This window comes from Coloeus monedula (genome assembly GCF_965178545.1).
Source record: "Coloeus monedula genome assembly, chromosome: 9".
Classification (NCBI taxonomy): domain Eukaryota; kingdom Metazoa; phylum Chordata; class Aves; order Passeriformes; family Corvidae; genus Coloeus; species Coloeus monedula.
Window position 1 is genome coordinate 23,746,292 of NC_138789.1, and position 22,093 is coordinate 23,768,384.

Here is a 22,093-nt window from a genome sequence, read left to right on the forward strand (position 1 = left end):
CCGTCCCCAACCTTCCTCCCCCCACACTGGGCATTTTTGCTGAAGGGCTGAATTGTGGCGAGCTCCCTGTCTCGTCTCCCGTTCTGGGGTGGGAGGAGGCCGAGCATCCTTGCCGAGCTGGGGGATGCTGGGGACTGTGAGCGGAGCAGGTACCGAGCCGGCACCTCTCGCCCTCCAGAAACCTGGGATGTGAGCGACGGAGCCTGGAGGACAGGGGCTTGGGGAAGGGAGAAAAAGGACCTGGGTCGTGCCGTAGCAGTGCGGGACGGCCAGCGGGGCTGAGAACCCCGTGGGGGCCGGAGCACGGGGCCGGCTGCGCGCCCCGTCGGGGAAGGGGCTGAGCCAGGCCGAGGCGAGCTCCGGCCCGGGCGGACAGGGACCCCTGGGCCTGGCCAAAGCCGCCGTGCCCCCGGAGCGGCTCGTGGGGACGGGAGGCGGGCGATGCGGCGGGCGCGGTGCCCTGCAAAGCAGCGGGACGGGTGGAAACGTCCCCGAAAAGCCAGAGGCTCCCGGCATGGAAAGGGGGAAGGCAGGAGCGGCTGGAGGCTCCCAGATCCGCTCCTCCGGGCACCCACGGGGAGCGCGGCCCTGAAGGCAGCGGCGGGCAGCGGTTTTGGACAGCTCGGGGGCCGGCCTGCGCGGGAACCCGAAAATCAACGAAATCACCCCCGGCGCGGGGCGGGGAGGAAGGGACCCGGGCTGAGCCCTTCCCGGGACGCCCCCAGTCCCCTCTACGGGGCTTGGGCCAGGCGGCGACCCCGGCCCTGCGCGGGGCTCGGAGGACAAGCGGCGGAGAGGCCCGGCCGCACCTGCCGTACGTGAGGGGGGCGGCGGCGGGGCCGGGGTGCGGGGGTCGCTATTGTCTCCCCGCCACCTGCGCGCCCTCCCGCAGGGGGAAATGCCGGAGCTGTTATTCTTCCTTTCACTCCTTCCCCTCAGCCTCCCGCTCTGGACGCGGCCGTGAGAGAGGTTTCCACAAGCCCCGGCCGCTCCCCCCGCGGCACGGCCGGGGCCGGGGCCGTGTCCCGGCCGGCAGGAGCCCGCACGATGCCGGCAGCGTGCGTGGGGCGGCGGGGCAGGGACGGTCACGACGCGCCGGAGAGCCCGCCGTGCCTCCCGCCAGGAAACACGACCATTTTCGAGCCGGCTCCTCTCACCAACAGGAAGCGTTAAAGATAGAACAGCCGGGGCTGGGCGGGGGAGATTAGGAAGCCGAGCATCTTCTGAGCACCGAGGGCCGCTGCGGGGCCATTCCCAGCCGTGCCTGCGCCCGCTGCGGTGGGAGCCGGGGCCGTGCTCAACCTAGCTCCGGCCCGCATTTTTACCTCTTCAAGTGAAAAGGGATCAAACCCTTCCGTTGGGAGGGGGAAAAACGATCCAGAGTAAAGCGGTCAGTGATGCACCTTTTCAACTAGCACTATAAATACCTTCCCTTAATTACAATAAGAAATGGCTAGAAACAATAGAAGAAAACAAAAACCAAATCAATAAAGCTTTAATGTTACCCCATTAGCCATGTCATTGCCTGGTGAGCTAGCTCTAGAGATTGGGCCCCAGTGCTCAGTTAACAAAGCCAGACCTGACTTTCCATGTGTTTTTTGCCTGAAATTGCAGTAGATGTTTCAGGGAAAAAAAGAAATCCAGACATTTTGAAATTACTCAGCACCACAATATGAAAGGAAAATTCTGCTTAAAGGGAAGGGTGTTGTTTGTTGTTTTGGTCCAGTAAATTAATGTTTTGCTTGCTCAGAGGTTGCTGTCCAGGATTATATGATTTGTGTAACTTACTATAACACCACACCCTTGTCCTGAGCTGTGTGCAAGTAGTTTGGCTTTTGTTTTCAAATTGTTTCTAGCCCTTGAGCATTTGAAGAAAGTCTTTAAAATATTAACCAATACAACTGTCATCTTCCTGTGTTTCCAGACATTTTACAATAGGAAACAAAGAACAAAACCCTGCAACAATAGCTCAGAGGTATGAATTGCCTCATTCATCTCACTGGAATGTTCAAAAACATTAACTATTTTTTGACTGATTCAGCAGAAAATGTGCTGGCAGATAATAAGCTTATGCCTGATCCAGGGGAGATGCAGGGACTGAGAAAGGTTTTATTTTTCAGCACAGCAAAGTAGCACCTTTCCTGAAAGGAAGCAAATACCCTTGTTGATGGAAGAGGCTGCGTGAGAAGAGAAATTCTGACATGGCTTAAAGGCAGCTGCTGCCTTCCTCCCTTTACTGGCTTCAAAATGGCACATGGCTTATCACAGACTAATTCTGTAAAAAATTAATTAGCAATTAGTGCCCACTCAAACATACCACAAACTAACACTGCAGTCCTTAGGATTTGACTGGGAAAGGCCCAGGATTTCAGTGGGGGGGTGTTTTAATCTCTAGTTTAACACTCAGAACAGGAAAGGCAAGGTCAGCACCACTGGCTGAACTGCTGTTGAGACAATGCCATCACTAAAACAGAGTTTGTTCCAATGCCTGTTAGAGAATGCTGATGTACTAAAAGGCCAGTGAGAAAACACAAGGCTCCACCATCATTCCACTGTCCTCGCACCAGGGGTGGGAATGAATCACCACTTCCAGCCTAATTCTTCACCTTGTGCAATATTATCATCACAAGGTTATGGGAAAAGAGCTGCTTCATTAATAGAGTGTAATGCTTGGTGACAGAATATTTCTGTATTAATTCAGAGCAAAGTAAATCTATTATTTCTGCATACCCCATCACCCAGTATCAGATCCTTGAGGAGTTCAGTAGCAGGTGAACCAGTGAAATTCAGGTTAACCATTCTAACAAGGACTGGGAAGCCACATGTGTCTTAAATAAAGGCAGCATTAGACAACTAAAGATTAATTTTTTTTAATGGAACCTTTGACCTTTATGAGCAGTATGTAATTTTAAATAAATAGAAAACACAGAGGTGAAAAAAACAATCACAAAAGTTTTAAAAGTGCCAGCTTTCCCCCCTTTCCTTCAAAGATTTCATGATACAGAGAGTTACATGGGCCATTTTGGCTGAATTCAAAATAATTTTATGCAAAGTAAAGCCAAAGTTATACTTCCCTTCCCCACAGACACAACACCCACACAGTAATCCAACCATTTCAACAAACTTCTAGAAATTAGTGCTTTAGCTCCTTTACCCCTGCTCTGCCACACACATTATCAGTGGCTCACAGTTGGCACAAACATGGAAAAGTCTGTTTTTAAAAAGTCAACAGAAGAACACTTAAGTAATCACCCTGTTAAAATTATATTAAAAGTACATCTTGGGCTCAGGTTGATTCATCTTCAATATGCTTTAAAATCACACCTAACTGTAAACAAAAGTGCACACATATGCCAATGCTGATCAGCACTGCCTCAGCCAGGCACTTTGAGGTGGCTGTCCCTGAGCTGGGCTGAAAACTCAGTTCTGCAAGTTTTACATTGCTACAACAGAGTGACCTCTTCAAAGACAGCTCAATCTGTGGTTTCCTGTAGTCTTTTACAGAGAGGTCCCTCTGATTTGAAGCAGTGGTTGCAATCATCTCAGGGGATGTTCAGAACAGCTTTGGTAATTGCCTGAGTTGTTTCACATCAAGAATGGTGCCAACAGAATTTATGCTGTTTGACTGGTTTAACATTTCAAGAGTTGGAGTATGTAGATTTCCACAGAAGGCCTGAGTATCTCCTTCATCTTTCCTGACAGGTTGTTCAGTGAATTCAACCCTCCCAGGTAACAATCTGGTTTTTGATTTTAAATCCTTTAGGAACTGAAATGAGTTTTCATCTGCTTGATCTGTTCTGGGAGGAAAAATTTCATTTGTAGTATTGCTTAAACCTGGGCTGTTTAATTCTGGTGGAGAAGCATTAGTAGTCAACTCTCTGCTGTGACTTTTTAGGTGAACGAGAGGTCTTCCATCCATTCTTTTGGATAATTGAGCCTGGTGGCTGAAGCTGTCCAACACAGGGGTACAGTTTTTATCTGGCATGCTTTTGCCAGTGCCAAAACTGCCATCTTGAGCCTGCAGTTCCTCTTCATCTTCACTGCTGTCATTGCCCTGTATCAGCCCATATCGCTTCATGTACTTCTTGGTTGCAAAAGACATATTGTTGGGTGAAATTAAACTCAGACCCACCATGCTCTTGTCCATATTTGTTTGCAAGATGTCTTGGAAGGAGAAATCTGCAGGAGGGTTTTGGCTTGAGCGACTGAGAGACAGCCGGGATAACTGATTTTCACTGAGATATTTGAGTGCTATAGCATTTGCTTCCATGCTCAGATCAACAACATTGGGACACATGCTGACACTGGCAAGTGACATGGAATTTAATCCAGGCACCACTGCTTCTGGACTTATGCATGCCAAAATGCTGAAATAAAACATCAAAAAGTTAGCTTAGCATTACAGGAAAAGCATGAGTTTCACCATTTTGCTCAGTGTACTGATTTCTCCTTTCTTCTGAACACCACAGCTCCATCAGGACTGAGATCTTATTATCTACACATACTGAAAAGCAGCTACCCACCCCCACAGTATCCAAACACTGTCAGAGGATGGATGATATTCCCTTCAATACACAGCACCCTCATATGAAGAGCCACCCATCTCTAGCAGATTACAGAGCTGGTTTTGCTTTTAAAGCAGATTTGAGCTCTTGGTCTTTTCTCACCAGTGAATGTGACATTATGTGTCTGATCCTACAACTCTGAATTCTACCATCCAACCCAAACTTTATAGCTAGAAATACAAGCCCAGTGACTGAGACCAAGAACATCTTTCCCAATGCATGGTAATTCCAGGATTTTTACAGAAACTCTGACATAGTATGTTTCCAGAAGCCTACAAGGTTCTAGTTTTTGAAGTATCTTCAAATGGGAAATGTTCATTTGTTCTGTTGCCTGATACAGCAATTTCTTGTATATCTATATATATATCTATATATATATCTATAGATATATCTATCTCAAATGTTTAAAGACTGAATGAACAAGCTCTGGTACACCAGTAACAGTTGTAAACCACTGCATTTAGTTCATACATCATATACTAGTTCACAAACCCAAGCTCCTCATATTAAGAGGCTTCCTATTTCACTGAGCACAAATTCTGAAGTTTGCCCAGGGAGAATAAACTGGCTCAGAACAACAACTACTTATTATGCTATGGAGCTGCACTGTTGTTTCCTTCTCTGCTGAGCTGTGGACCTTTTCTCAGAATTGTTTATCAGTCTTGAAAGTGGCAGAAGGAAGAACTCCACCCCACTCCCCAAGTTTGAAGAAAAAAACCCCAAGAGTTCCAGTTTTGCCTTATGGGCTCACATATTAGCATGTTATTGACATTAAAAGAACACTGACAGACTGTCCAGCCAGGAAAGTAGTCCAGAAACTCCAGAAAAACACCCAATAAAATACAAGTAAAAAGGAGAGAAAAGAGGTTAGAAACTGTATGACTGGAAACAGCTTTTGACACATGGCTGAAGAGAAGATTAATTAGGAGGTGGTTAGATTTTTTTGTTTACATAATAGCTACATCCTAGGACCAAGAAGACAATAAGGATGAAAGTGAAGCTGTACCAGGCAGTCAGCCTATGCCTACACAGCTACACAAGTAAATTCCTGTGCCTAAAAACCCTCCTCCAGAAGTTACTGCTCTGTTCCTTCCTCTGTTTCAACAAGAGTTTCCCTCCCCAACACTTTCTCTGTGCAAGGCACAGTCCCCACAGTAACAAGCAATTAGGAGAGAACCAGTTTTGATTAGACACCAAAGCCACAACAACAATTTCACCTATTCTGGTAAAGCGCAAGACAAAGGTTAAGAAGCAATGACAAAACACACAGCTGCTTAACATTCAGTCTCCCAAGTCCAGAGTTTCTCTAGAATACTTTGACACAGACCAAAGAACTGCCAAAAGCTTCCTTGTTATTCTAGAGACCTGCATGCTACTGCATGCACAATGCTTTAAGAATCACCAGATGCTCTAACAGCTAGAGCTACTTGTGTTATATTTAAATAATCTGAGTTTTGCTAGCAGAGCCCTTAAACCTATCTGAAATGCCCATAGCACAAGGCAGCGTTTCAATTTTGCAGGAAATGGAGATCAAGTTGCACCCAAATCCCAGCAGCAGTGAAAAGAGTCTTCTCTTGACTCATTGAGCCAAATCTTCATTTTCACTTGTATCTACACATTACTATTTGAAACCACCAGTATTTTACCTGGCATTCTCCACTTTGTGTGTATTTTCCTTCATATTGCCAGGTGAGTCCACTGTCACTCCAAGACTCCTCAGCTGTTTGAGTGTGGCACTAATGACACTCTCTTTGTCCACCCCTCCTGTGTCAGTTTCTGAAGCCACTTCTGCTGTACCATCAATATCCTGACACTTAGGACCATCACCATTAACAAATCCTGATTTTAAAGGCAAGTGATCTTGCTCTTCTGAGGACTTCAAGAGGTGGTTTACTTGGCCCTACAGAAAAAGGAGCAGGGAAAAGACCACATGGCAAAAACATCATGACATACAGGAGCTGTCAAATACCAAAATCCTGACTTATTCTTACACAACTTCAAATACAACTTGATGGATTAATAGCATATTCTGCTAAAGAATGAAAATTCAGATTCAGTTTAGATGCAATCACTTAAACTCACAGCAGTGTAGTCAAACACTAGAACATCTTACACTTCAAGCTTTCTATAAGAGTCTCTTCTGAATTTAAACACATCACATACTGATACTCTTCAAGATTAAAATATCTGCCCTTTAAGGGACTTGAATGTAAAATGCTGTGTTATTTTAAAGGCCACTAATTCAGAAAGTTATCAGCGGCTACTTTGAATTAAAGAATTATTATTTATTAGATAACAGACAGTACTCCAGGTATGCATGAAAGAGAACTACAAAACAACCACTTAAACATTAAAAAAAAAAAATTGAAGAACCACAAACTTGGAGCCTTCTGTAGAGCACAATGTGAATCTGAAAACCACACGCAGTTTTCATTCATGCCAATACCACATCATAACTTCAGCAGGGTGCTGTTCTGACTGTTGCACTCAGTGCAGAATATAAAATGTGCATGAATTACCAGTAAGTCCTGGTAAAGCTTCTGCTCCTCTGAGGGCTGCCGAGGCAGCAGCGAGGCGGGTGGCTCAGAGCTCTGCTCACTTGTTACCACCACCTGGCTCCTGGCTCCCTCCGATGGCTCTTTCTGTAAAGACACACTGACATTTTCTTCCAACGATGAACCACGAACAAGTGCTTGGGAAAAGTTTCCAGTTCTGGAAGAGAACACCAAGATAGCTACATACTTCCTTGAAACAGCAAAAGCATCATTACCACTACATGTACTTTATTTTTTCATGAACATCAGAGCAAGAGAACAATCAAGTACTGCAAACAGATCCTAACAGGTTTTAGTTTGCTTGCTGCTTGAGGCTTTGCTCCTTTCTGCAGTCACTTTCTTTCAAAAGTCATGAGGACTGAGAAAATACACCTCCAAGTGTGCAACTACAACAGCCCGACCAGGTTTTCAAAAGATGATTTCAAAGTGGCAACAGCATCTCTGAGTAGTCAAAACCCAGTGACACACTATGACTTACCCTTAAACCAGATGAAGGGAAAGTTACAAGCCTTTAGGAAGGAATACCTTCCGTATGCTCTGACACATGACATTCAAAAAGCAGCTTTTACCAAGCTACATAACTTATCATGGGATTCCTGTGGCAGTTTAAAAACCTCTCAAAGACAGTTACAAGTACACGGAATATCACAAACTGAGAACAAACACCTAGTTGAAATACTTTTTCAGTGAGAGATGTGAAAGAAGAGCTATAAAGGGTAAAAAGGGTAAATACTCTGAATGAGTTACAACACAATGCTCTGCACCCCCCTCAGTTGGTCTGTGCATGGCATAAGCCTCTGGAGACCAGACATATCAATACTACTATCATCCCAAGAAGATCCTTAAGCGACCCTCCTCCCCCTTCCTGTTCCTCCTGAGGAGACAAGTGTAAGATAAGGGAATTTCAGAACTCAACTGATCAATTGCCTGTGTTGAAAGCGATAAGATTTAAACCACGTGACAAACCAGATAGTCAGTGTAGGTTATCAGCTACTGTTACACTAGCAATTATTCATCATTCCCAAAAATGTTCCCCTCCTCCTCCTCAAAGAAATCTGTGTGATGCTCTACATTCTTACTATAAGATACTTTACAGCTATTTTACAGGTTTATGAATCCAAGTTGAAGAGAATCTTAAGATGGCATTGTCCTAATACAATGTTCATAAGATTGATCTGAATCCATAACATTTGTGGTAGCAGTATATGTTTGCAGATAGTACTTTAATCAAGGACTATGAATAGTTAAGTTATAGCTTAATTACCATCATTTTTCTCAATTTGAATATTTTAGAAACCTAATTTAACTGGAAGGGTATTCCCTCTCCTTTGGCTTTTTATACTTAGACAGTATTAGATCACTAGAGTGCTAAATTGTTGAGCTATTCCTATGTAGAAATAGCATCCATATAGATAATTAAAAATATTTTTTAAATCACTTCCCAAATTAGTCTGAAATTAGTCACTGCACTACAAAGAATCCGAGCTTAAAAATAATTAAATTAACAGCAGTGAAGTCAGTACATGCATGCACCACACACAAAGCAATTAGGCATAAAATAAAGAGAAACTCAGGGAACAGCCACATAATCAAACTCCTCATCCCAACCCCCCAGAACTGGAAGGGTTCTGAATGCTGACAAGGAAAAGCCACTGTAGGAAAACAACTGACTATAGCAGCATCTCCTTTTCCAGTCAGGATTCAAGGTAAGAAAAGGAATGCTGCCAGCACAGTGCATGCTTTTGCAAGTCAAAGGCTTTTGCCATCAGCTGCTGCTGATAGGCAGGGGAGCTACATCTGCATCACTGATAAATGCAGACTCTAAGGGCAACTGTGTTTTGGTGAGCTGTACAATTCAAAGCATAAATAAAAAAATCAAGAAGAGAGAGAACACAACAACTGAAGTCAGACTATTTATAACTCCTGAAGAAAAAAATATTACAGAAGTAGTAACTTATGTAAGACAGTTCAGCCCATTATGTGAGCACAGTGTGTTTCTGGTTACTTACTGGGGAGTGTGCTGATTAGTTCCTTCTTCCACAAGGTGAATACTCTCTACAAAGCTGGGCATGTCAACCACCCTTAAGGAAGAAGCAATACTTGTATTACTTGCATCTTGTTCAGCATTAATTGAAAAGTTTATGTCCTCCTTGGAAATCTCTCCATCTTCTTTTTTCCCTTGTGGTATGGAGTTGCCTTGTTTTTCTGAAGCTGTATTCCAAAATAAACTAGCACCTAGGACAAAATTAGAGATATAACTATTTAGAAAAAGTCATTACTTTCTTCTGAGACCCTTTGGCTTTGTATAGCTAGAGGAATAATTCTCTCCCGTTCATGTTTCTTTCACCATTTGGAAAGTGATTTACTGTTTAAATCAGCTAGAAGTTGCCAAAACATCATTCAGGTCCCAGTTTTTCCAAAGCATACTTGATGAAAAGAAATGGTTGTATTAAATCATTTTAATGCATTGACCTTGAGCCTGTTTCAAAGTTTCCTCCAGACTAACCACAACACTTCCATGGATTTAACAGGAACCAATATGTTAATATGCAGCTGTACAGATACAGCTGCATAACTTGCCTAACTTAAAGCAAATACAATATCCTCTTCATGCATGATTTACAAACAACATCAATAATATATCTATTGGAACACTATTTGGCATAGAAGCTATTACTTTTCAGAGCAGTATATTAAATCGAAAAAGATGTGTAGTTATGCTTCAATAGGACACGATTTTAAATAGAACACCTTTCTAAAGCTATCAGAAAAATAATTCTTTCAGTGATGGCAATCAAAGACAAAAGTAACTTCAGCCTAAACTTGCAAATAACACCTCAACAACTAAGATGTCTTTTGGATCTAGGTGCATGCTTGCCCAGCTTCAGCATTTCTGCAAAACATTTCCTCCATGTCCAAACGAACCACAGAAACGTCCAGAAAAAGTGGTGCCAGCCAGTCTGTTTTAAAAGAATGAAGCGTTACCTGTGCTCACAGCAACGCTCACACTTTCCCTCTTGTGTGACTGTGGTGAGGTCTGTGTTTCCATGGAAACGAGGTCCCCTGGCTTCTCTGGCTGCACAGCCTGGCTGGTGGCTCCCAGCTCCGAGGAACCCGCCTGGCGAGCCTGTGCTTCCAGTAAGCGCTGGATCTGTAACAGTCATCACTAAGTTAGGATATGGACAATAAAATATAAGCTGTAACAGGCAAAAGTGAATTCATTTGCTTCTGCTAAGATCTGGATTCAAATCCAAGCTGCACTGCCACAGCAGTCTGAACACCTTCCAGTTCTCAGCAGTGCACACAGCATAAATAAAAACACCAATTTTGATATTGGCAGAGCTAGCACAGAAGATCTTTAAGCACATTGGCAGAGGCAGCACCAAGACAACTTGGGTAAAGCCTATTTGCACCACACTTGCTGGAAGTGTTCCTCCCCTTTCATTCACATACAAAGCCTATTAACTGACTTACATGCCAACTGTCCCTGCACCAACTTTGTATTAATTACAAAGCTAAGCAATTAAATGATAAAATTAAGGTTGCCAAGCAATCTTCTCTCTAGGATTTTCATCCACCCTGTTCACCAATTAGTTTGCAGCTCCAGGGAGAAATATAGTAACAGTGAAAGCTGCATTAAGGAGGGGTTTCCCTCATGCACAAGCCATGCTTTGGGAGCTTGATTTTACACACAGGAACTATACCAAAAACATATTCCAGCTGTAATTTTCTAGTTTAAGTACTGCAAACTTCCCTGTTTGTCTTGTTCATCACCAGCAGCAAAATTTAGACTCAGGCTCTTCAGCCCCCAATCATACTCTGCAAAATACGGGGCCACCAGGTGAATCAAAGGGTTGGTATTTTGAAGAAACTTAACCTGGTAAGACAACAGAACTCAGCAAGACTCCCAAAGTCCAGTTTTCTAGCACAGCAACAAAGACCTGATCAATCAGGAATTGATGCAGACAACTTAAGTTTTCAAAGCAACAGCTCAGGGAGCTGCAGGCTTGAAGGTGGAAAAAGCAACATATGAGAACATTCTGTGCTACATCTGTATGTTTACAATAATTCCAAAGCCTATAGCCTATGCAGTAAGGTTTTTTTTTTTTTTTTTTTTTACACAGACAAGAATGTATATAGAAAAGCATTTATATAGAACATGTATCAGTTTGCACTACAAACAGTCAACTAAAAATAAACCTTCATGTTATGGAAATACCATAAAAATACATGCAAAATCTAATTAGATGTGAGTCAAGTAATTTTTATTTAAGGGACACCAGTTGGTAGAGCTAACTGAGTCCCCTCTCCATGCCCAGACTGCAGCTGGTACGACAGGCTCCCTTGTTCCAACATGGATAGACAACAGTTAATTTAATCCCTTTGGCAGAGGAACTATCAAAACATAATCACTAAGAGGGGAGAGGAGAAAGCTGACATTTCCACAAACCTGAGCTTGAAGTAATTTGAGTTGTCTGTCTTGCTCAGTAAGAAGCCTGTATGCATCTGGAGATAATCCCATCATTCCATTATCTGATCCTGCTGCAGGAGCAGGCGTGTGCAGGCATGGGGAGTGGGCTGCACAGCACTGTGGACTCGAGGAGCTTGCACTTGATGGCATCCTTACTCCAAGTGATAAGCCATTGTCAAGAGAACAGCTTCCTGTTTTCCCAGGATATTTCATGTTTATAGGGCTGCTTGTGGCATATCCTGGGTTGCAGCAAACATTTGGGCAAATGATATTTTGATGGAAAACTGCACAAGGATTTTGCTGAGCCATCTCTGATTGGATTTCCACTCCATATTTGGGGCTCATTTTACCAATTCCTTGCCATGAGTTTATGGGATTATACTGGAGAGAAGCAGGACACTGACAGCTGCATGCTGGACAACAAGGTGGCACTTGAACTGGCACCTGCAGGTCTGGTGGTTGTCTGCAGCTCTGTGGTGACAAAGCAGAGTTGTGGAGGACTGGCTGCGTGACAGCAGGAAGCTGCTTGGAACCAGATATTGATGTTCTCCTAACTGGAGGCTCTCCCTGTGGTGTGACACTTTCAGGATTTAACACAAGTTTTTCCAATGGCTTTCTGGAGTGGTGCACAGATGTATCTGGGGAAGGCCCACTACAAGGGGTTGAAGAAGATGATCCCGAACTTTTTCTTGATTGAGGGCAAGCCTTCTTACACTGCACCTGCTGCTGTAGTGGAGCTTGATTTCCTCTACAAGGCATTGAAGCTGGAATTTTCTGGCTTATAGGATTTGGTAATCGTCTCAAAGAGGGATCTCCCATATTAGCAGGAAAGTTCTGCTTGTCTTCAGAGTGCTGGCTGGGGTGACATGTAGATCTCATGCACCACTTCTCTCTAATAGGTTGATTTGGCCCTGTGGATAGACTTTTAGCATTTGAAGTCCCCACAGGCTTAGATGGTTGTCCTGATTCTATGAAACTCCCATCCAAAATAAGTGACAGCTCTGGCACTGAAGGAAAAACTCTGGTAACCTGAAGGAACAATTACACACATGTATGATAGCTTAAAACATTGTCTGCTCTTTGAATGCAGGATTTCCTCAAAGAAAACATTTTCATTTAAAATCAATATATGATGATTATCAGCCCCAAACCAACTACATGTTAAACACATTCCTAAATGATTGGAGAATCCAGGCACAGAAAAAGCAGCGAGATCTCTAGGATCATTCTTAAAGGACAAAACTGCTTTCATATAGCGCAACAGCCACGTCTGCCAAATGAATGCTCCATGTAATTCAGGAGCACATTTCAGAATATGGATATTCCCTTTCTAGAAATAGACTGTAAGTTCCCTCTCACTATTCTTAGACCCAGGAGACAGTGGCAACAGAACATATTTTATACACAACTATCACATCCTTCTACACCTAATGCTGTACAAGTGCTGGTATTTATTGTATTTGTACACACTTCAGCAGAAAAAGGACAGAGCAGCAGATCTTTTGGGTAAATGCAATAAAAAACCAGAAGAGCTTGCTGTCTCTGTCTCAAGACACCCCAGCTCTTCCATTCAATAACAGTGAGATTCCTAAAGTAGAAACTACTCTCTCTGTTCCCAAACCATAGCCTGGTACAGGAATTAAAGTATCTAGAATCCTGGAAAAATGGCAGGTTAACTAGAGCAGGAGTTGGGACTTTTGGTTCATTTCTTCACTGTTTTCCCCTGCTAGCACTTTGAGAGAGAAGTTTTACACTGTCCAGTTCCCTTACAATGAGTTTTGCTGCTCTATCACATCTGGGATACCCAGAACAATTACTTGTTTAGTTACCTGTTGACTCACTGGGTGAGGACTTGGAATTGGTCTGGGGGATAAATCCTCATCTTCCACACCAGAGTCGTGATCGCTTGCTGACAGTTTGCTGGGTGAAGAGCCTTGGGGAGGACTAAAACCAAAATAAATCAAAGTAAAAATGTTTGCTTGTCAGATTTGGCAGCAGTAACACGAAACTTCATGTTTTTCAATGTGCCATCTACAATGCATCATTTTTTCAAGAAGCAGTTGCTATCCATCTTCTCCCTGGTTAGCTGAGGAGTTCACCCAGCAAACAGTTCTAAGATCAAATGATGAAAATACAAATACTGCTTTTGGGCAAGGAGATAAAAACCCTCTCTCCCCACAGCCTCACACAAACACACCTTTAAAGTGACATTCTAACAGCAAAGCACTGATTTATATTTAAAAGATAGGAGGTGCTACAGTGAAGATTGTAACATTGTTTGAAGGAAAATAAAGGCCATCTTCTAGATAAAAATTTGATGGATTTGACTGAGGTTCTTAAAAATCACTAGAGGTTCAACCTATCCAGGTCTTGAAGCTCCAAAAAGTGGGAAGAAAAAAGGAATTACCAACTCAAGTAGATTTCAATTAGAGATTTGCTTCAAAGGACAGATCTCACTTAAAGCTTAATACAGTGAACTAAGCCTCATCAGTGAGGAAGGCTTTTTAGAAACATCCATTGTATAAATTACAACCACCAGTACCAAGTAGTTTTTCTTGGAATACAGTCATCTTACTTGAAAACTATTAACTCTAGGAATAATAAAAAGCACATATACAGATTTTAATGCAAGAAAATGTATGTACAGCTAAACTGACCCATAGCACAGAACAGAGCAAAAACTTCATCCAATAAATACTTCATTTTTGCATATAAATGGCATCTGAAAGATTTACCTTTTGATTGGTAGTTTCTTGCAAATTCTGCTGAAGAACTCAGTTTCTGCATTTTGGTTTTCTGCACTCAACTCAAACTGGATAGGATTCTTGTCTGATGGTTCAACATTCTGGAATGAAGTGTTCCATATTTGTGAAGCAAGAAACCTTCAAACTTTCAATCACTGAGGCACTACTTCCAAAGAAACAGCTTTAAGGACATTTATGTGATTATTTGCTGCCTGTCCCCTACTTTCAAATTTTTCACCACTGCAAGTAGGCAGGCAACTTCCCTTTCTGTTCAACACTGTTTCCCTGCTACTCTGTAAAGTAGTTGGGCTAATTATAGCCATGAGCAGATGCTTCCTCACTGTAACTGCTCAGATACTCCCTCCAGGGCTGTCACCACTACAGGAAACAGCAAACGTTCCTGTACTGTTTCACACACCACAGCTGGGCAACTCCTGGAGACAACAGAAGTGAGCTTCTGTGGAGAGATCTGTCATCTTTAGAAAGCTAAGCTGTCCCTAGGCTGAAGGTAGAAGGCAGCCCTGAAAACAAGGAAATTCAATTGGGAAGAGAACTGTGTAGGACATGTTACACTCACTGCTTCTCTGACAGAGCACAGCAGCATTTATTGAGCAAATTAACAACTCAGCTTCAGGTTCTGCACAAGCCTAGGAAGACACATTAGGAACTGAGATTTCCTAGAACTTCTCAAACCTTACTAGCCATCTCCCAGACATGGTGTCAAATTCTTTCAAAGAGTTACTTTGCACAAAGATAAAATTTGATGAAATTAGCAACCATTGAATTCCTTTTCGCATTCAACTTCAGGCAAAGCACGACACTCAGCTTTGCTCTCCAGCAAGCATCACCCAGAGCAGCTGTCAGATGTGGCCAAGGGGCACAGAGCACACCAGAGTAACAAATGCTATAGGAAGTCTGAGTCTCTGCTCAGAAGGCCAGAAGGTCACTAGCAGGAAGGAACACTAACCAAGTACAACACAGCACAGTACATTTGAAAGACAGATCCTTAATGCTATTAGAAAAGTGAGCAGTGCTGACTTTGGAAGCAATTTCTCAATTTGAGGGACAAACTGTATTTACAATAATCACCAGGAAAAAGCAGCTTTATAGAGCTACATCATTTTCAAACACTGCAGATCCATTTGGGTCACATCATAATGACTAAGGCAAATTTTACCACAATGTAGTAGGAAAGCAAGACACTTACTTTGAAGAGGTGAACTGTTTCATGGCAAGTTAGGATCTGAAACCCCAGCTCAGTCTGCCCACTGCATGGAACACACTCATAAAACTCTGGTTCCTTATGTGTCAATGAATAAAGCACAATAAGAAAACTTCCAGATTCTGAAAAAACCCTGAAACAGAAGAAAACCACATCTTTAAATAACTTAAACAGGAAGGAGGCCCTTAAATTCTCAATACAGTGAGCAAATTTTCACACAGTTTAGCAAACTGGTGGATCACATTTTGAGTGGTGCTGAGCTATAGATAGTGCAGATGGATTTATGACCGTAGCCACATGCAAGAACCAAAGAAAAGTAGAGAAATGGGAATAAATTATCTCCTTTGTATTTCAAACCTTTACAATCACTTAGCACTTTAAATGAATTCCTGGAAGACCTTAAGCACAACACAGAAGAAAACATCTGTAAGAATGATACTGTGTTTTATTTTCATTTTAGTTTTTAATTGAAGATGCATTATAAAGACACCTAGTGACTTGGTTATCCCTAAACATTCAAAAAATATTCACTAGCAAACAGGTTTTCTTTTTAAGGAAAATTATATTGAAGCTCTTTTTCTACAAGTTGAGAATAGTGAGTAAAACAGTCAGCACTTAAAACAAGTCCAAGGATAATGACAATAACGTGTGTTTCCAGGAAAAAGTAGAACTACTTTCAGAACAGTTTTTCTTTTTATAGCCCTTGTAACATGCTTGTTTGTGGGATTTTTTTATTTGTTTGCTTTTTCATTAAGTAATGTATGTGACAGAAAAAGCAGTAGAAACAGGATGCTTGAAAAACACATTCATACAACTTCAAAATTATACTTACAGCTTAAAGAGTTAAAAACATATGATGCACAGATTAGGCAGTTAGCCTGCAGAGGTTAATGCTGTTTGCATGGTTCATCAAATCTCCCTAATCCATGATGGAATCAGTGAAAGTTAATGAGAGTCAAGCATCTAACTTGCCTATCTAATAATCTAATTGGTCTCTTATCTGTGTTTGGACATATTTCAGTTGTTCAGGAAAAGAAGTCTATTTTGTAATTGCAGACACATCTGTTCACCAAACGTGGCTGTATTTCATAATTTAAAAACAAGTGTGGTCAATCAGAAGTGCTTATGCATACAGCTTATTTCAAAGTCTCATTTACCTGAGGTGCAGTTTCAAACTAGGAATACCTGAACTCTCTCTCAGCTTCCATACAGATAAAACTTGGCAAATATTACAAGTGAAAAGATGTAGAAAATGAGGAATGATTATTCACTAATGTCACAATGAAAAAATACCCCAGAATGCAAACACGCCTACAAAACCTGAACATTTAACAGAAAGTCATAACAGGACAGCAGAGGCTGCAAATCAATATGCTTCAATATGTTGGTCAGCCACAACCAGGAAGAAAACTTATCTCAAAGAAAATACCCCTAAAAAAGTTCAAAACCAAAACCCCCACCACTGTTTAAACTACTGTTTCCTGCTTGTGGCTTCTTATTTAAACTAAAATGCAGTGACCTTAATGATATTAATGTTTACCCTCTTCTGACTTTGAGATATCAGCTCAGCTTTATAACACTTCGGTCACAGAAAATTTTTGTGCAGAAGCCAAAACCAAAAAGAACATTTAAGCCAGACAGCCTTACCTCTATACAACCTATAAATCACAGAATTTCCTCAAATATCTTTGAGCAGAGCCCATGTTGTCATGCATTTCTGTGGAATACTTTTTTAGGCAGCCAATAGCTTCTATGTTTTACCCATAAAAGTGACTTGCCTTTCTTGAATTGAAGAACTGAACAAATATCGCAAGCAACAGGCCCAGACTTGAGGACTACAGATATGAGTAACTCCACTCAGCCAACTAGAAATAAGGAAAAAAATCTAATTAGAGACAATTCTGTTGCCAAGTTTTTGCTATGTAATCCCTCAGATACATCTCAAATCAATGTGTGTATTAATCTGGACAAACACTTACACTCCAACTAATGGCAGAGCATAAGCCTTGGGATCAGACTCAAGAAGCAAAAGCAATTTCCGTGTTTGGTCCATAGTAAGGTAGCTGAAAGAAAGCAAAAGTTGGGGTTTTTTAGTATTTTGGAAGGCAGTTTTTCAGGGGAAAAAAATCCTGAAGAGATAAGTACAAGTTTAGAAAATACAGTAAGAAAAGAAGTTTGAGAAAAAAAAATTAAAAATCAAAACTACTCTTACTCCACACACTTACAGCAACTCCCCAGCTTTTCATCAATTCCCTGTGTATCAAAGGGTCATCAAGGACAAAATTTATTTAGTACTATTTGTAGTATTTTAGTGAATACCAGAAGTAGTATTCATAACAAATCCAGAAATACAAGTCATGTTAAATTTGAAAAGTAACCTTCAGAGAGGCATCCGTAAAGTCCCTCTCCAAATAAAATGACATTCAGTTGCTTCAAATTATTTCCCTGATCTATCCTTAGTTCATCCTACTAAATTAGTTACCAGTCAGAATGATGACTCCCCAATATCATCTCAGAAGCACAATTAACAAAAAAAAAAGCTTTGGTTTGCATTCATCTGATTTTCATTGTAGGGCAAGCACTGATGTTGCTTAAAAAGCTGGAAGCTGTTCATATTTATTATGTTGACTAGAGGTGTGCTCCCCTGCCCCAGCAGGAAGATCCTTTCACTGAAGCCAAAAGCAAGAACTCCTACTGAACCAGTTAATGCTTTTGCTCCACCCCATTTCCTGTTTCTTGTTCATAACTTCTAATATAGTTCCAAGGCCAGAAAACATGTTATTTTTATGCCAGTTATTTTACTAAAAAAGCAAAGTAAAGTTAAGATCTCTCCTACCTACCTCCTTTAGGAAAGGCAACAAACTGACAGGCAACTTGGACAGTTTTAGCACCACCCGTTACTCACCCACATTTGTAAGTTCCTTGAACTTGTGCAATATTCATAGGACTGTTCAAATTTCTTGCTAGAGCTGTTGGAATAATTGGGACAGACTTCACAGGAGTGTATTCCAAAATATTCGCCACAGTAAGAGAAGCCCAGCGAAAATTAAAATGCAGGTTATCCAGATTTTCTGTGAAAACAATGTGAGCTCTAAGAGTGAGCAGTTTAGAAAGATCCAGAGATTCTTTACTGCACAGACTCTGCTGCAGACCCTAGAAGTAAGACAAAAAAAAAATACACTAAATTATTTTCACATGATTACCGTGATTCAAGATGTATTACACTAGGAACTCAAATTATTCATCACAGCTACTATTGCCATAGGTACTATACAAAAAGCCATTAACCCAGGTCTCCAAAGCTCACTGCTCTACTGAATATAATGAATGACGCAGAATACACTTGAAAATTAGCTACACACAGCTTAGCACTGTTTTATGATATATTAGAAAACCTGGGGTTACCCAAATTATATAAAAATTAATACAACAGCAGACAACTAAAAGGCTCAAACTGATTTGTCAAGGTTTTCTTTCTTGCATTCAAGAAATTTGTAATTTAACATCTGGATGTATCATCATGAGAAAGCTCATATGTGAAGCAACCTTAATTTGTATTATAAAACACTACACACTACAACAGCTACAGGGAAAAGTTTACATGAATAGAAAGTGTATTTACTAGATTACTTGTCTACAGCACAGAAGCAACAGGCACACAATTCAGCTATGGCTGCTAAGCTACACAGAGCTTTACACATTTTGGGTGAGTCACTTGCCTAGCAACACTTCAGCAACAACTGCCCAAATACTGCAACTCATGAATGACAGTTTTGAGGAAAAAAAGAAAAAAAGCTGTTTTCTCTTCTTAAAGTAACTCTGCTGCTATTACTTTTGTTTTGCTGGTTAGACCAGCTGAAAAACTTTGGCCAATCAGCAAGATTTTAATCCAAGATTAAAGACTGTGTGATCCTTAAACACCTGTGAGGTCTAACTGATTTCAACAGTTTCCAATACACTTTGCAATGACACTCAAGCAGCTCATTTCACACAATTACATAGTCTTGCTTCAGCCATACCCTTGCTGTGCTGGAAATCAAGCCCTGTGCATAGTCCAGCATCCTGCCTAGCAGACAGTTCCCTGTTTAAGAGACCCAAAAGTTCCTAAGAGCTGCTTACCTTGAAAGCCAAGCTGATATCTTCAGGACTGTGCACTGTAATATTATCTGAACAAGGTCCCCAGGCATTAACTGTACATGGAATCAAAAACTCTCCAGGAAGGGATGCAGTTGGAATTTTGCCCGATCCACCAGCAACCTCTCGGCCAGGATCAAAGCGGTCTATTGTTAGCGTTATGCCTTCCCCATCTTCAAAATAAATAAATAAAGTTAGAGTCCAAGGGCAACAACTCAGGCTCCTTAATGACAGCTTAACCAACCAAACAATATTGCCTGTCTACCTCACGTTTAGAATTACCTTCATCTACTGCCAAGGTCCCAAGCAAAAAACAGGAAAATGATTTCTTTTCATTCTGCTTAGCATGGCGATAGGCAAGCCGCAAGGTTTTCTCCACCACAGACAGTTTGGGGTTTCTAAAAAGAGACAATAAGCAAGTTTAAGTCATAAAATCTTTTTAATGCTTGCTTTTAAAAAGTATCATTTATCCATATGGGAAGAAAATGGAAAGAAATTTTAAGTTACTTTAGACTGATGCATCGTCAAGCCACTGGACTGTGTTACACAAAGCAAAGGAAACTCAAATCTTTCCAATGAAAATCCCTATATGCTTATAGCAAACACACTGCTTCCTCTTCCTTTGGGCCTTGTCATGCAGCAGAATCAAAGGATAAAATGAGGCTTTGCATCACATAGTCCATAATTTATTTTAACCTTTAGCTTCCCCAAAAAGGTTACTGATACCTGTAATACGTGATGTGTGCGCCAATGACATCACCCATGGGGACTGGGTCCCAAAGTGCACACTTGGACAGAGGGAAACTGAAAGGGACCATCCTTCTGGGAAAAATCTGGGAAGATCACAGAGATTTAAAAAAAAAAATGGATTAGGGTACATAGTTATCTTACAACGTTTAAAAGAAGGAACAAAAGCACGACACAGTAAGAAAACCAAGCTCAGGATACATAAAATGTTAGTACTTTTTTTGTTTCAAGTCCAGGCCAACAAAGCAGAAACTTTGTCCAACAAAGTTGTCAGAGTTACGAAGTCAACACAAAACTTTTATTGTCCACCTGACAGTTTCTTTGTGGAACCTTGGAAGATGTGTAGGCCAAAATACAAGTTTGCAGACAAAGCTTAAGGAAAAGCTGCTCTGAATATAGTTTAGGGAAAAAAAGAGTTATCACTAATTAGAAACTCCCATGGCACACAAAAACTGATTTAGCAAATGTAACACTAGATCAGCTTCCTAAAGCCCTGTTTCAGTCTTGGGATTTCAAGTGAGCATTCAAACCACTTAAAATTTGAAGACTTCTGAAATAAAGCTCTGGCTTAACTCAAATAATACAGTGCAAAACTTGCAGTCAGACTTCAAAGAGCCCTGAAGATATCAGCATGTAATCACGTTAACTTATTTACACGAGCGGGATTAGATTTTTTTGAGGTGCCTAAACAAAGTAATTTACAAAACAATTGACAGCCCATATAATTTGGCAAACACCTCAATACCTTTTAACAAATAAGCAAGAAGTCTCTTTGTAGTTATCTCAAGCATGAAACTTTGCCAAGCAAAGGTGCTTCCTCTGCATTTCCACTTGCCAGAAAAGACCTTTATTTTTAAGGCAGCCCTCTAAGGAACTCAGGCCCCTCTCGTGTTTCCAGCGGCAGTTAATTAATTCCCATTAATAGCCAAATGCCCATATAATCCTCAAACTTAAGCCTGTAAAAGAGGAATTTTTTTTTAAAACCCCACTGTTTCCATTTGACAAACACGAAGCTGAAAGCCACTACCCCCCGCCTCTCTAGCTCTTTACACCCAGAGCCGCACTCGCAGAGGGGCACCGGGCGCGGCGTGCCCGGCGGGGCTGGGGGCGATGCGGGCCCTCCCGGCGCCGAGTCGGTACCTCAGATCTGGGCCGGGCCAAACGGGGTCCGGGCAGGGCCGCAGCTCTGCACTCTCCTCTTCTCCCTCTCCCGGGCGCGGGGCCTGCCCGCTGCAGCCCCCGGCTCAGCCGGGCGGTGGCCGTGAGAAGAGAGCGGCACGGCCCCGACGGCCCCTCAGGCTCAAAGCCCCACTCCGCCGCTCCCGCCGCGTCCCGCCCGCCCCGGCGCCTTCTGAGGCCCCGGCCGGCCCTCGCTCCGCGCCGGCCAATCAGAGCGCAGAACCCGCCCCCTCCGCCTGCCGCGGCCCAATCGACGCGCGGCGGGGAACGGCCCGCTCGGCCAATCAGAGCGCGCCTCGGGGAAACCAACCGCCAGCGCGCGCGCAGGGGGTTTAAAAATGCCAGTGGGCGGGGAGCGCGCAGGCGCAGTGCGGCGATGCGGCGGCGTTGCCATGGCAGCGGGGGCGCCGCCGCTCGCCCGGGCCCGGCCGTGCCGGGAAGGGCTGTGGCGGGGTGAGCTGTGAACGGACACGCCC

At 42.4% G+C, this 22,093-nt stretch overlaps 1 protein-coding gene across 1 annotated transcript; it reads right to left on the reverse strand.

Moving 5' to 3' along the window:
- Positions 1-3,539: 3,539 nt before the first annotated feature.
- STIL (STIL centriolar assembly protein) lies at positions 3,540-21,601 on the reverse strand. Its single transcript, XM_082287523.1, has 16 exons — positions 21,579-21,601; positions 20,418-20,524; positions 19,974-20,089; positions 19,677-19,864; positions 18,463-18,710; positions 17,537-17,620; positions 17,336-17,422; positions 15,543-15,690; positions 14,327-14,436; positions 13,421-13,535; positions 11,571-12,620; positions 10,106-10,271; positions 9,130-9,355; positions 7,085-7,277; positions 6,212-6,465; positions 3,540-4,367 (listed from the first exon to the last, which is right to left on the reverse strand). The coding sequence occupies exons 2-16, from the start codon at positions 20,507-20,509 to the stop codon at positions 3,554-3,556; spliced, it is 3,891 nt and encodes a 1,296-aa protein (XP_082143649.1). The 5' UTR covers positions 20,510-20,524; positions 21,579-21,601; the 3' UTR covers positions 3,540-3,553.
- Between the last annotated feature and the right edge of the window lie 492 nt (positions 21,602-22,093).

What these genes read in the sequence shown, in the direction of transcription:
- STIL (XM_082287523.1), bottom strand. Translation starts at nt 20,509, where the DNA reads ATGGTCCCTTTCAGTTTCCCTCTGTCCAAGTGTGCACTTTGGGACCCA. An exon ending in GCACACATCACGTATTACAG is followed by an intron (nt 20,090 to 20,417) that starts GTATCAGTAACC and finishes GTCTCTTTTTAG; the next exon opens with AAACCCCAAACTGTCTGTGG. An exon ending in ATATCAGCTTGGCTTTCAAG is followed by an intron (nt 18,711 to 19,676) that starts GTAAGCAGCTCT and finishes TCTTACTTCTAG; the next exon opens with GGTCTGCAGCAGAGTCTGTG.